The following is a 14,084-nucleotide window of genomic DNA, read 5'->3' on the forward strand; positions in this document are numbered from 1 at the left end:
CTTGGACTTCGAGTAGGCCCCCCACAGACAGTCCCCACGAAGGCGGCGCCGCGGAGTGCACCGCCCCTGTGCCATGCATGCCTCTGCGCCTGCGCAGGCTCCCTAACTACATTTCCCAGGTCCCCGCGGGATTCCGGCTCCTCAGGGCGACGGTCCTCTGAGGGCAAAGGCGGAGGAAACCCTGGAGTTCCGGGGCGGCCTCCGCTTTGGGTACAGCGGTGTCAAAGGCTTCTTCTATCTTCCGTAGGCGGAGTGGTGAAGGAGAAGGTGGTTACACAGTTTGTTTCCTCTCGACCAATCACAGGCTGCGTTCTGAAAGCTAACCACCGCGCGTCCGTTGTCAGGGCAACCGTCAATTCCGGAAGCTTGTCTCCATGGCAACTGTCTAAGCAGTGACGCTAGGCGAGGGGCCCTCTTTATTTATTTTATAAAATAAATAAATTTATTTATTTTTGGTTGCATTGGGTCTTCGTCGCTGCGCAGGCTTTCTCTAGTTGCGGCGAGTGGAGGCTACTCTTTGCCTGCGCGGGCTTCTCATTGCGGTGGCTTCTCTTGTTGCAGAGCTTGGGCTCTAGGCGCGTGGGCTGCAGTAGTTGTGGCACGCGGACTCAGTAGTTGTGGCTCGCGGGCTCTAGAGCGCAGGCTCAGTAGTTGTTGCGCACGGGCTCCGCGGCATGTGGGAATCTTCCCAGACCAGGGCTCGAACCCGTGCCCCCTGCATTGGCAGGCGGATTCTTAACCACTGCACCACCAGGGACGTCCCAAGGGGTCCTCTTTAAAGGCGTTTCTAAGTAGTAGGGATGCTCAACAAAACAGCGTGCTTTGCTCATAAAACTTAATGAAAAACGTGTTACAGCACAAAGAAGGGAGAAAAACTGGGTAGGGCGGGACTGAAAGAGTTGATGTGAGGAAGGCTTCTCAGGGGAGGGGTCTTGAATAAGGCTTTGAGGGATGTGTAGGAGAGCACCAGGAAGAGAAAAAGGAAAAATGCTATCTTTATTTATATATCTGGCCAAAATTTAAAGCTGTATGATATACTTACCTTGAGGGAGTGGGGAAACTAACATTCTCTTACCGTGCAAGTGGGGATGGGAATGGCTCAGCCTTTAAATAAATCAATCAGTCAGTGACTATTTTCTGAGAAGCTACCACGTTCCAGGCAGTGCTCTAGGCGCTGGAGATATGGTGGTGACAGACACAAAGGACCTGCCTTCAGGGAGTCAGAGCAGGCAGTAAATAGGGGACCTATAATAGGAAATTACGGTAAGTACTATGAAGTAAACAGGGAAGGTGCTGAGATAGGAATGAAAAGGTGATCAGGCAATGTAATTATTTGAGAAGATAATTGTGAAATAAAACCATGTAAATCTCAAGTGAATTGTAGGGAAATATTAATGTATAGCAGGTGGAGCTTGCCTTACCTGTAGATTTCTTCTTCCTAGTGTTTGTGAGGTTGAGTTGGGGTTTTCTCTTACTTGCCACTGAAGGCATCCTGAAGTACTAGGATAAACAAGATGAATGCCTTGTTTTGGTCCTTTTGGCTACTTGAGCTAGTAAACTGTCTTTCTTGTTTGAACTCTTTTAAGTTTTCTGTTATTTGAAACCTAAAACATCTTTTGTAATATAGCTTATTATTCTCATTTAAAATATGAAGAAACTGGATCAGACAGCAAGGCAATGGCAAAGGCAAGATTCAAAATTAGGTTCTCTTAGACTAAGAATTATTCTACATCAGTATGTTAGTACAGGAGGGGTGAATCTTCGAGAAGGGAGTGGACCAAGTGTGCTGAGAAATTTACATATATGGTGGAATATATTAGGATGAGTGATTTAAAGATGCTACACTGCTGGCTTTGAGGATGAAGGGGCCACAAGCCAAGGAATGCAGGTGGCCTCTAGGAACTGAAATTTTATACCATAAGCCATAAAAATGCAAAAGGAATAAAAATTTACTTGTTAAAAAATCGTCACAGTGCTAGAATAAAATATAGGAGAACTTTCTTCATAATCCTGGGAGGTGAGGCAGGTTTTTCTTAGTGTGAAGCTGGTCCAAGAACTATAAAAGAAAATACAGATAGAGTTGAATACCTAAAAAGTTTAAAATTTTGTATAGCAAAATACACCATAAACAAAACTGAAAGAGAAATAATAAACTGGGAGAAAATATTAGTAATGTATATACCAAATAGTATATGTAATACATAGACTTGCTCCTATAAATCAATACAAAAAGGCAGCCCAATTAAAAATGGGCAAAATATACAAATAAGCAGTTTGAAGAAGGCAAAACATCAATAAAGGCATAAGAAGATCATTAATCTCCCTACCAACAGGACATTTTTACTTATTAGATGAGAAATGTTAAAAATAATAAAAGACAAATACCGAGTATTTGTGAAGGAAGTGGAGGACAGAAATAGGCAGTCATGTACACTTTCAGGAGTTTTGTTAATTGGGTCATCCTTTTTTGGAGGATTATTTAGCAATAACTATCAAAATTTTAAACATGGACATTCTATGATCCCACAAGCTTACTTCTAGGAATTCATCTTATGGAGATAATTTGCACAAGTGTCAAATAATATATGTCCAATGATGGAAAAGAAAATAAAACAACCCAAATGCCCATTAATAGAATTTGGTTAAATAAATTCAAGAAACTCTAGCATGAACTATTATGCAGCTGTTAAAAGTGGCAAATGATGAGATATATATATATATACATATATACATGTGTATATATTTTTGTACAATATGTACTATATATATTTTTTGGATTGATTGCAATGGGAAAATATTCATATTATATCAAGTGAAAAATGTCACTTAAAATCACGTCTGTGATTATGCCATATAAATAATATTTTATGTACATATATATTTCATACCAACAGAAAGGGAGAAACAACAGAAAACAGTCTAGAATCTTTGGAAAGAGTCTAGAATCTTTGGAATGAAGATTTATAGAGAGCCATAGTGTGCTTCATTTTTGTGTTGTTTGAATTATTCACAATAAACGAGTATTTCATCAACCATGAAGGAAGTCACAGAAGAATAAATACCTGAGCAAAGACTTTTAAACATGGTAACTACCAGTGATGATGTTGGTGAGATGCAGTCCCATCCACTGCCAATCAGATGCAGAAATTTCAGGAAGCCAATAGCTACGCGCACAGGGTCATTAAAATGTTCTCTCTTTGACCCCACAGACTCCCTGCCAGGATTCTACTTGGGAACTGGTCGGGTGCTCAGCCTAAGACTTCAGTAGAAGGGATGTTTATAAAAGTCAAAAACTGGAAGCAACCAAAGTATCCAACAGGGGATTGGCTACTACTAAACACAAACTATGCAAAGCCCCCAAACATCAGGTTGTTAAAGATTATTTAATGACGTCGGTATTTAATGATATTGGTAAATCATATTTAATGATAGGGGCCTGTGATATAAAGTTAACACAGAAGTATGCTAAACTGTATATTAACTATGTCCCAGATTTATTAAAGTGTTATAATACTGTGATTAAGTTTTAAAAATAGCAGAAGTATACCAAAAAGGTTAACAGTTATCTCTGGGTACCACTGGCCTTTGCGTAAAATCTTCCGGATTTCTTGGATCTTGTAAATTTTTTACAAAAAGCATGTATTGGTTTTTATAATAATAAACATTATTTTAAGAAGGAAATGTTATATGTGAAATGTGTTCAATCCCAATAGAAGTTCAGTGCATAGCTCCTGGAGCTTGACTACTTGAACTTGAGTTCAGGCTCCATGACCTCATAGCTGTGGGGCTTTGTCTACATCATCAGCATGCCTCGGTGTCCTCATCTGTGAAATGGGATAATATAGCCCTGAACACATGTGGTTGTTTGAAGAATGAAAGGAGTTCACACATAACAAGGACTTAGCACAAAATTGGCACACAGTAAGTTACTGAAATCACTAGCCATTTTATATGTTTGACATGGGAAAACATTATATGATTGATGTTCAGTGCTGGTTATAATGTAACAGAACTGTAGTCCTCACATCCCAGCACGCTCCAGGTAGATCAGGTCCAGCCCCTTTAGAAAGCACTTTAACAATATGTTCCAGGAAACAAGAAAATGGTTAGTCTTGATTCTGTTATTCCCATCCTGGGAATTTGACTTAGAGAAATAATCCCCCCAAAAGGAGAGAGGAAGTTAGGATGGAAATGCTCATTATTACATGATTCATAATTGGGAAAACTGGTGAATAACCTGCATCAATCGGGGGCTTAGAGCAAAGTCTAAATGGGGGCATGGATTTATAGATTATTCTACGCCCAACAATGAAACATCATTAGCCCTAATAATGATGAGGATGGAGTTTACGTGGTGACAAAGGACAATGTCATGGTATAATGAGGGCAAAACAGAGAAGCCAAAATTGTTTCTGATTACAATTAAATAAAGTAACACTTATTTTGAAATGACATTCAGAAGGAAAGATGAAAAAAATCAAAACAACCTGACTTCTGAGGGTGGCCAAGTTGTTGGTGAGTATATAGCTTTTTGTTTTATGATCCAAAATTTTCAACATTAAAAAATATGGATATGGAATACAGAGTGAAATGAAACCAGAAAGCCATACACCCAAAAATGACTAGTGGGTCTCTCTGGCCTGTGGGATTATGGGAATTGGTATTTTAGTTCATACTTCTCTACACTTTTCAAATTATCCTTTACAATAAGCTTATCTTATTCTACTTAAAAATTTTCCTATTTTAAAAGTGTATGTATTATTTTTCTAATAGAAAATACTATGTTTCAAAAATATGAGGAAATAAAAACTTCCTTTTGGGCATGACTAAAATCAGAAAATGATGTCTAACAGGGCAATTACTTTGTAAAGCACAATTCCTGGAAGTGGAAAAGACAGAAACAATAGGACATAAAAAATGGCTGGAAATATGTGAAACATATTCCATGTTTAAGCCAACTGCAGATTTTTCAGTGAAATTTGTAGCTTAAAATCTTAAAGGAAACTAAAACTACCTGGCATTTATCTTTAGTTACATATATTTGTGACTTTTACTCTAACAGATGAATCTTTCCAGCTGTGTTTGTTTTTTCATGAATTTCCAGGCTCCAATTTAACACGATGAATAAATTTAAAAAGCTCAGAGAGACCTTATTAAAGATCCCAGATGAAGTTGCATCCTATGTAGACCACCTCATACCTACCACCATCCAGGGACGTTGTAGGGTTGAGAAATGGGGGGGAAGCTTAGATTTTAGGGGGGAGCCCTTTAAATGATCAGAAGCTGTCTCTGCTGGTGATAAACAGTGCCATCCTCCTTCTAGGAGGCAAAAAAGGAACCAACTCTCTCAATCTATAGTGTCACGGCTCCTCTCTGGGAAGAAGCTTCTACTGCTGATGAAGGCTGAATGGAACCCAGCAGCAGAATCACCAGTTTGCTTCATTCGCAGGCTCTCTAGTCAGCATGAGTTCTCTGATGATCACTAAGCTGCATGTTCCAAGCAAAGGCTTTCTCAAAATTACCACGGACGTGACCGTCGTGCACAGTGTGAAGTCTCTGATGTTTGGCCAGGTGTGAACCCCAGCTGAAATCCTCTCCGCATTCTTTACATGCATAGCGCTTGCCACCCATATGAACTTTCTGGTGTTGAATGAGGTGTGAAATCTGGGCATAGGTTTTCCCACAGTTCTTACATTTGTAGGGCCTCTCCCCGGTATGAACCCTCTGATGCTGAATGAGGTGGATACTTTGATTGAAGGCTTTCCCGCATTCCTTACAGGTGTAGGGTTTCTCGCCAGTGTGAATCCTCTGATGTTGAGTTAGGGATGAGTTGTGACTGAATGTTTTCCCACACTCCTTACACTTATAGGGTTTCTCGCCTGTGTGGATCTTCTGATGCTCGATGAGATGGGCGCTCCGGCTGAAGGCTTTCCCACACTCACCACACTCATAAGGTTTCTCTCCGGTGTGAGTCCTCTGGTGTTGGATGAGGTGGGAAATCTGGGTGTAGGCTCTCCCGCAAACTGTACACTCATAGGGCTTCTCCCCGGTGTGAATTCTCTGGTGGCGCATAAGTGAGGAGTTCTGGCTGAAGGTTTTCCCACATTCGTTACACTTATAGGGTTTCTCACCAGTGTGGATCGTCTGGTGTTGAGTAAAGGAGGAGGTGTGACTGAAAGCCTTTCCACACTCATTACATATATAGGGTTTCTCCCCCACGTGAACGCTCTGGTGCCTCATGAGGTGGGAGATCTGCGTGTAAGCCTTCCCGCACTCATGACACTCATAGGGCTTCTCACCAGTATGAATTCTCTGATGCTGAGTCAGGGACGAACTGTGGCTGAAGGCTTTGCCACACTCGGGGCACTCGTAAGGTTTCTTTCCAGTGTGGACTCGCTGGTGCTGGGTCAGTGACGAGCTGTGGCTGAAGGTTTTCCCACACTCGTTACACTTGTAAGGTTTCTCACCGGTGTGGATTGTCTGGTGCTGAGTCAGGGAGGAGGTGTGACAGAAAGCCTTGCCACACTCACTGCATTTGTAGGGCTTCTCCCCCGTGTGGATTTTCTGGTGGCGGGTGAGGTGGGACACCTGGGAGTAGAACTTCCCACATTGGTTGCATTTATAGGGTTTCTCCCCGGTATGGCATCGCTGGTGTTTGATGAGGGAGGAGCTCTGGGTGAAGGCTTTCCCACATTCCTTGCATTTGTAGGGTTTCTCTCCAGTGTGGATCCTCTGATGCTCAGTGAGCGATGAGCTCTGGGTAAAGGTCTTGCCGCATTCGTTGCAGGCGTAGGGCTTCTCTCCTGTGTGGATGATGTGGTGCTGGATGAAATATGAGCTGTTGCTGAATGCTTTCCCGCACTCGTTACACTTGTAGGGCTTCTCTCCAGTGTGAATTCTCTGGTGTAGGACATAGTCCGAATGGTAAATGAAGGCTTTCCCACATTCTGTGCAGTTAAATGGTTTCCTTTGGTGTTTCAGGCTCTTTCTTGACCTGGTCCACTTCTGAGGATCCTCTCCCCCAGGCACTCTTTGCTTCCCAATGAAAGCTGAGGTCTGCCTGAAGTGTCTCAACTCGCCATGGGTGTTTTCCTCGGGAGTAGCAAACAACCACCTCAAATGCCTCTCCTGCTTTCCCTGGTCTTCCAGTTGACGGCCGCATGTCCAGGAGTCCCCCAACTTGGTGTCTCCAAGCATTGCCCTTAAAATGCCCTCCATCTTTCCCATTGGGGAAGCCACCTCTTCGGAAATACTCTTTTTTGGAAGTGTCTCCTGAGTAGTTTCAGAGCTTGTCTCCAAGTCTGAAAGAAATGGAAAATATGAACTTCATCTGTCCCAGGACAAAAGACGCTGGTTATTTAGATCTGGCATTGTAATCTTTTTTTTTTTTTTTTTGTAGTGCGTGGCTTGTGGGATCTTAGTTCCCCAACCAGGGTTGGAACCCGTGTCCCCTGCAGTGGAAGCACAGGGTCCTAACCACTGGACAGCCAGGGAATTCCCTGACATTGTAATCTTAAAAAGAAAGATTTCAAAGTTTATATTGCTAGTTCTAAATGCATGAGGTAGATAGATTCATGTTGTGACACGGAAGAATGGTCTCAGTATATTCTAAACATGCAAAAAAAAAAGAGCTGCAAAGCAGTTTATATGCACAGTGGTTTCTTAGCCATATGTGTAATACATTTTCACAAATCGATATGAAAAAGAGAAACAATCTAATGAAATAGTGAAGCAGGAATGTGAACAGACATTTTGCAGAAGAAAAACAAGTGGCTGATAAATACGTGAAAAAGATGCTCAACATCTGTAATAGTCTAAAAAGTCAAATTTCTCGGACGCCATTTGACACTTTTTACATTGGAAAATATTAAAAATATCCAGTGTTGGCAAATGAGCATGGTAGAAGCATTCTCACACTATGTTGGTGGACACGTGCAGGGAAAGAGTTAACACAGAATGTCCACTTTACTCAGTTTTTATCTCTGTAACCATGGCAATGACCCTTAGCTAAGCTCTGAGAATTGAACTCCTGGAATTTTACATAATTACTGGTTAATGATCTTTTTCTGTGTGCTCAAGACCATGGGTCAAAATGTATTAGGCTGTCAGCATTGTCTACTGTATAATTTGCTGGGATTTTAAAAAAAAAATCAATATTTTCTTGGCCACGTGGCATGTGCGATCTTAGCCCCCCAAGCAGGGATTGAACCCACGCCCCTTGCATTGGAAGTGCGGAGTCTTAACCAGTGAACTGCCCGAGAAGTCCCAGCATTGTTTACTGTAAATGGAAGATTCATGATGCCCATCTGGTGCCTGATTTGGGGTCTTCACCACGGCTGGTCATGTAGCAGGTATGTGCTAATGATCTTGAGCATCTTTTCATATGCTTGCTGATCATTTGTGTGTCTTTGAAGAAACGGCTATTGAGATCTTTGGCCCATTTTTAACTGGATTATTTGTCTTTCTATTATTGAATTGTAAGAAGGATCAGTCCCTTATCAGACATATAATTTACAAAATTTTTCTTGCTTTCTGTGGGTTACCTTTTCATTTTCTTTATAGTGTCTTTTGAAGCACAAAAGTTTTAAATTTTGATGATGTCCAATTTATTTTTTCTTTTCTTGCTTGTTTCTTTGATGTCGTATCTAAGAAACCATTGCCTAATCCAATGACAACAGGATTATTTTCAAAATCCCGCAGAGCATTTAGTTGTTATGTCTCTGTTTGGGGTGATCCCACAACGATCCACTAGTTTGGTGATTTTTCTGGAAGGATTTACATGACTCAACAACAAGTTGTATGCACAGCTAAAATTTCTTACAGCAAAATATGTAACAAATATGTGTGTAGGTGAAGGCTAGAGAGATCATGTGCGGGCTTCCATGTCAGCCTCTCTCTGCAAGGGTCACTTGGATGTGCTTTTCTCTACTGATGTGAACTTCGGAGACACATGGGAGAGGTCTTCACCCAGGGAAATCCACTTGAGTCTTAGAGTCCAGAGTTTTCTAATTCAGTCCCCAAAAGAAATTCAGTGAAGTGGGTACTATCAGTGTCCCCAGTCAATGTCCCCACTTGACAGATAAGCACCAAGAGCTTAAGTCACTTACCCACAGTCACACGGCCTGACAGTGGCAGAGCTGGGATTTGAAGTCAGAGAGTCTGGCTCCAGAGCCCACACTCTTAACTGCCACAGGAACAGGTGCAGTAATAGCAGCTCAAGCAAGGAGCTGTGAAAGCACCGAGAAGGGGCAGGTCACTCAGCCTGGAAGTCAGGGAATGCCTCCTGGAAGAGGTGACCTGTAGCCTTGAGGATCATGAAGGTGTCTGCCAGGCAGACAAAGCAGGGAAGGGTGTTCCAGGCAGAGGGAACAGCATGTGCACAAGCCCAAAGGTGGAAACACACATTCAATTTCAGGGAGGAACAGGTACTTCAGGGAGTGAGGTCAGGGCGTGGGGTACCAACACGAGTGGATGGTGATGAGAGATGAGGCCAGAGACAGAGTAGGCTGGATCATGCAGGGCCTTGCGTGCCAGGTGTGTGGCTAGGACTTTGTCTCAGGGGCACTGGGGAGACACAGGAGGGCTATGAGCAGGGGAGGGACGGGATCTGGGGCTGTGTGTGGGATGAACCAGAAGACTGGAGGCTGGGAGGCCAGGGAGGAGGCTGGGGTGAGGGTCCAGGTGAGGGTCGCTGAGGGCTGAGCCAGGGCTGTTGGCGGGGGGTGGGAATGGGCAAAGAGAGGGGGAAGGAGGGACAAGACTGGGGCCTGATGGGCTATGGTGAGTGAGGGGGTAGGAAGGGGTAAGTACTGGCCCCACAACAGGATGGACAGGTGATGGAAAAAAGGATGCTTCAATTCCCTCCTCTGATGAGGTGACGGGCCAGTAGGGGCAGAAATCTGGCCTCTTCCTGTCCCCCCAACACGTCAGGCCAGATCCCACTTCTGGGTCTCTTACACAAGTGATTTCCAATAAATAATCATAACGATAACCATTGTAGCCTCTTCTTTTTTTTTTTTTGGCCACGTTGCGTGGCTTGTGGGATCTTAGTTACCCGACCAGGGATTGAACCTGGGCCCACAGCAGTGAAAGTCCAGAGTCTGCCAGGGAACTCCCCATCGCAGCCTATTCTGAGCAGGGGGTTCTGGGTGCCCTCTGTATGTATTAACTCACTTATTCTTCCCAACCCCAGGTGCTATTATTGACCCCATTTTGCAGATGAGGAAATTGAGGTACAGAGGAGCTCAATGACTTGCCTGAAGGTCACACAGCCAGGAAGTGGTGGAGCTGGGATTTGAACCCAGCACCCACAGTGATGGCCCGTATGGTACACTCCCTCACTCTCGAGCGACGTTACTGATCATGACAGACTGGAGGGTAGGAAGACAGCTCGCACCTGCTGGACACCCTCACCCACCTGAACAGGTAACTCGCGGGGCTGCTCTCGTCTCCATCCTGGGCTCTTCCCCTCGCTCCAGACGGGAGATCACGTCTGGTTTGGACCCAGGAAGCCCTGCCCCTGAAAAAAATGCGAGACTTGGCCATGGGTGCCGCAGTCACAGGGGGGCCTCAGGGCTGGGCCCCAAGCCCTGGGTCTGCAGGGGAGATGCATACATTGGACACCTAATGATTAGAAGATCTGCAGGACTCGTTTATTGAGTGCCTACTACATTCCAGAGAGAACCTGAGCCCTGACATCACTGTTTAAGGCTCCAGCTGTGTTCAAGTTGAGTGAAAAATACACATAGCATTTCAAAGACTTGATATGGAGAAAAAAGGAAACAATTTCACTAATAATTCATAGATAATTATCAATCTATGAATTATTCAATCTATGAATTATCAATCTATGAATTATTAGGCACATGATGTCAACATGTGCCTAAAGGACCATATTTTGGCTAGGCTGGGTGCAACGAAACAGATTACTAAAATTCATCTCATCTGTTTCTTTTGACTTTTTCAGGCCTGCTGTCTTTTGAGATCACTAATCCCTCTCTTCCTGCAGTGGGGGAACATTAAGCCCCCAGGAACCTCAGCATGTGGCCTGATTTGGAAAGAGGGGCTTTGCAGATGTAAATGGTTAAGATGAGGTCCTACTGGATTCGGGTAGGCCCTAAATCCAATGACTGGTGTCCTTATAAGAAAAGGAGAGACACACAGACACATTTGGAGGGCAAAAGGCCAGGTGAAGATGGAGGCAAAGGGTACAGGGCCAAGAACGCCAAGAATGCCACGAGTCTTCAGACGCTGGAGAAAGCCAGGAAGGACTCTCCCCAGGAGTCTTCAGAAGGAGCCCGGCCCTGCCTGCACCTTGGTTTTGCGCTCCTGGCCTCCTGAACTGTGAGAGAATACATTTCTGCTGTTGTGAGTCCCCACGTTTGTGATAATTTGGTACAGCCGCCCTAGGAAACAAACATACTCCCTAATGATCATTCCTGTGAGCAAACATGCTGAAAAATCGCTCCTACCTTAAATGGAGAAGCGGGAGGAGGAAGAGAATGGAAGCGGATAACATTGAGGAGGTGGGCAGGGGCCAGGTCACATAAGGGTATGAAGGAGTGGGTACAGGCCATGCCCAGGACTGGCCTGGTGACTGGATGGGCGGAAGCTGTCTCTGAGATGCGGGAACCGGAGGAGGAGTGGGTCCAGGGGGATATGGGGAGCTCAGTGGGGACAGGGAGCATTGGGGCCTGGATCTCCCCAGGGAGGTATTGTGCAGGCCACCAGCTGCACAGATTGAAGCTCAGGGGACAGACTGAGGGGACCTCACCTGTATGTGCAGATTGTGCAGAAAAGGGTTTAACACAGCAGGCTGACTGCTCTCCTTGGCAAGGCCTGCTTGCAAGGTTGCCCTTGCTGGCATCTGGGAACCTGGGTCTCAGGAGGGTTCCAGAACTCTCTAACTGATAAGAGGGGCTCCCTGTGCCTGAACTGTTTGTTCAAAACAATGTGGTTTCTCTCCTGGGCACATATCCAGAGAAAACTCTAATTCAAAAAGATCCACGCATACCCTACTGTGTATAAAATAGATAACTAATGAGAATCTATTGTTTAGCACAGGGAACTCTACCCAGTGCTCTGTGGTGACCTAAATGGGAAGGAAATCTAAAAAAGAGTAGATGTATGTATACGTATAACTGATTCACTTTGCTGTACAGCAGAAACGAACACAACATTGTAAAGCAATTACACTCCAATAAAAATTAAAAAAAAAAAAAGATGCACCCCTATGTGCATAGCAGCACTATTCACAATAGCCAAGACGTGGAAGCAACCTAAATGTCCATCAATAGATGAACGGATAAAGAAGATGTGGTATATATATACAATGCAATACTACTCGGCCATAAAAAAGAATGAAATAATGCCGTCTGCAGAAACATGGATGGACCTAGAGTTTTTCATACTAAGCGAAGTAAGCCAGAAAGAGAAAGACAAATACTATATGATACTACTTATATGTGGAATCTAAAATATGACACAAATCAACATATCTACGAAACAGAAACAGACTCACAGACATTGAGAACAGACTTGTGGTTGCCAAGGGGGAGGGGTGGGGGAGGGACGGATTGAGAGTTTGGGATTAGCAGAGGCGAACTATTATATATAGGATGGTTAAACAAGGTCCTACTGTATAGCACAGGGAAATATATTCAATAATATATTTATATCCTGTGATAAACCATAATGGAAAAGAATATGAAAAAGAATATATATGTACGTATACCTGAGTTACTTTGCTGTACAGAAGAAATTAACACCACATTGTAAATCAACTATACTTCAATAAAATTTTTTTTAAAAAAGAAGAGGGCAGGGGCACAGGCTGAAGATTTTGTGGGACAGGCTGAGGACTTGGGGCCCTCGGGGATGCTGGGACTCTGGGAGAAGCCAGCGGAGAGACAGAGAGATGGACAGGGGCCACCCAGGAGGGTCCGGTGAGAGGAGCAGAGAGGACCCCCGTCAATGCCCACAGTTAAGCAGTGGGTGGGCATGGAGGAGACGAGGGCTGAAGGGGGCATCCTGCCTCTTCCTGGGAGGGCAGGGGGCAGGGCCTCACCCAGCGAGAGAAGGTTCTGGTAGTTCTCCAGCATCACATCCCGATACAGCTCCCTCTGGCCAGGCCCCAGCTGGCCCCACTCCTCCAGGGTGAAGTCCACAGCCACGTCTTTGAAGGTCACCGATTCCTGCAAGGGCCAATTTTATATCATGGACAGGCACGTCTTTCCAGAACTCTGGGGTGGGACAGGTCATGGGTCAAGAGCCTGCCCACTTGTTCCCTGCGCTGGAACGTTCTGACTTGGCAGATTTGGGACGACTGAATTAAACCGGCCCATGGGAATGTAAAAAGTCTAGGTAGGGCAGCCCTTAGCCCACAGGCACCTTGGTAGAAAGTAGAACAAGGACCCCCCGCATTCACATGACTCTTTACTGCCATCTGTTGGAAAATTGTTATAGTACACCAATTATTTCTAGCATGTGACAGTTGCCTGCCATCTGCGTGTAAATTGCTATAATCAATATACCGATGTAGGAGGTGGAAGATGTAAATCATGCCACTGAGATGAGGCACCCTTGTGCAGTACGTAACCTACACACCTGTACATGACAGCCCTGAGAAACGCTTTTAAAAAACTACCGGACTTCCCTGGTGGTCCAGTGGTTAAGACTCCGCTTTTCCAGTGCAGGGGGGCACAGGTTCAATCCCTAGTTGGGGAAGTTCTGCACGCTGCGCGGCGCGGCCAAAAAAAACCCAAACTACCAAGTCATTGTATGTCAGAGCTACTCCTAAGTCGCACTCCATCCCAGACTCCAACTCTGATCCCAACCCCAACTCCTAATTCCAAGAATACGGCTCAGGATGAAGCAAAACCATCCACTGCCCACTTCACCTGGTAACCAAAAGGCTGCTGAGGGTTAGACGATTGTTTTTTTTTGTTTTGTTTTGTTTTTTGTGGTACGCGGGCCTCTCACTGTCGCGGCCTCTCCCGTTGCGGAGCACAGGCTCCAGACGCGCAGGCTCAGTAGTTGTGGCACACGGGCTTAGTTGCTCCGCGGCATGTGGGATCCTCCCAGAC

General features: G+C 44.6%; 1 protein-coding gene across 1 annotated transcript in view; it reads right to left on the minus strand.

Moving 5' to 3' along the window:
• Positions 1–1,758: 1,758 nt before the first annotated feature.
• Positions 1,759–14,084, minus strand: part of LOC102974751 (zinc finger protein 345) — a 40,790-nt gene continuing 28,464 nt past the window's right edge. The window contains 4 exon segments of the mRNA XM_028477739.1: positions 1,759–2,056; positions 5,204–7,301; positions 10,418–10,519; positions 13,067–13,193. Coding sequence (XP_028333540.1) covers positions 5,455–7,301; positions 10,418–10,519; positions 13,067–13,193 — 2,076 coding nt within the window. The 3' untranslated portion in view covers positions 1,759–2,056; positions 5,204–5,454.

The sequence above is a fragment of the Physeter macrocephalus genome, chromosome 17, assembly GCF_002837175.3.
Source record: "Physeter macrocephalus isolate SW-GA chromosome 17, ASM283717v5, whole genome shotgun sequence".
Lineage (NCBI taxonomy): Eukaryota > Metazoa > Chordata > Mammalia > Artiodactyla > Physeteridae > Physeter > Physeter macrocephalus.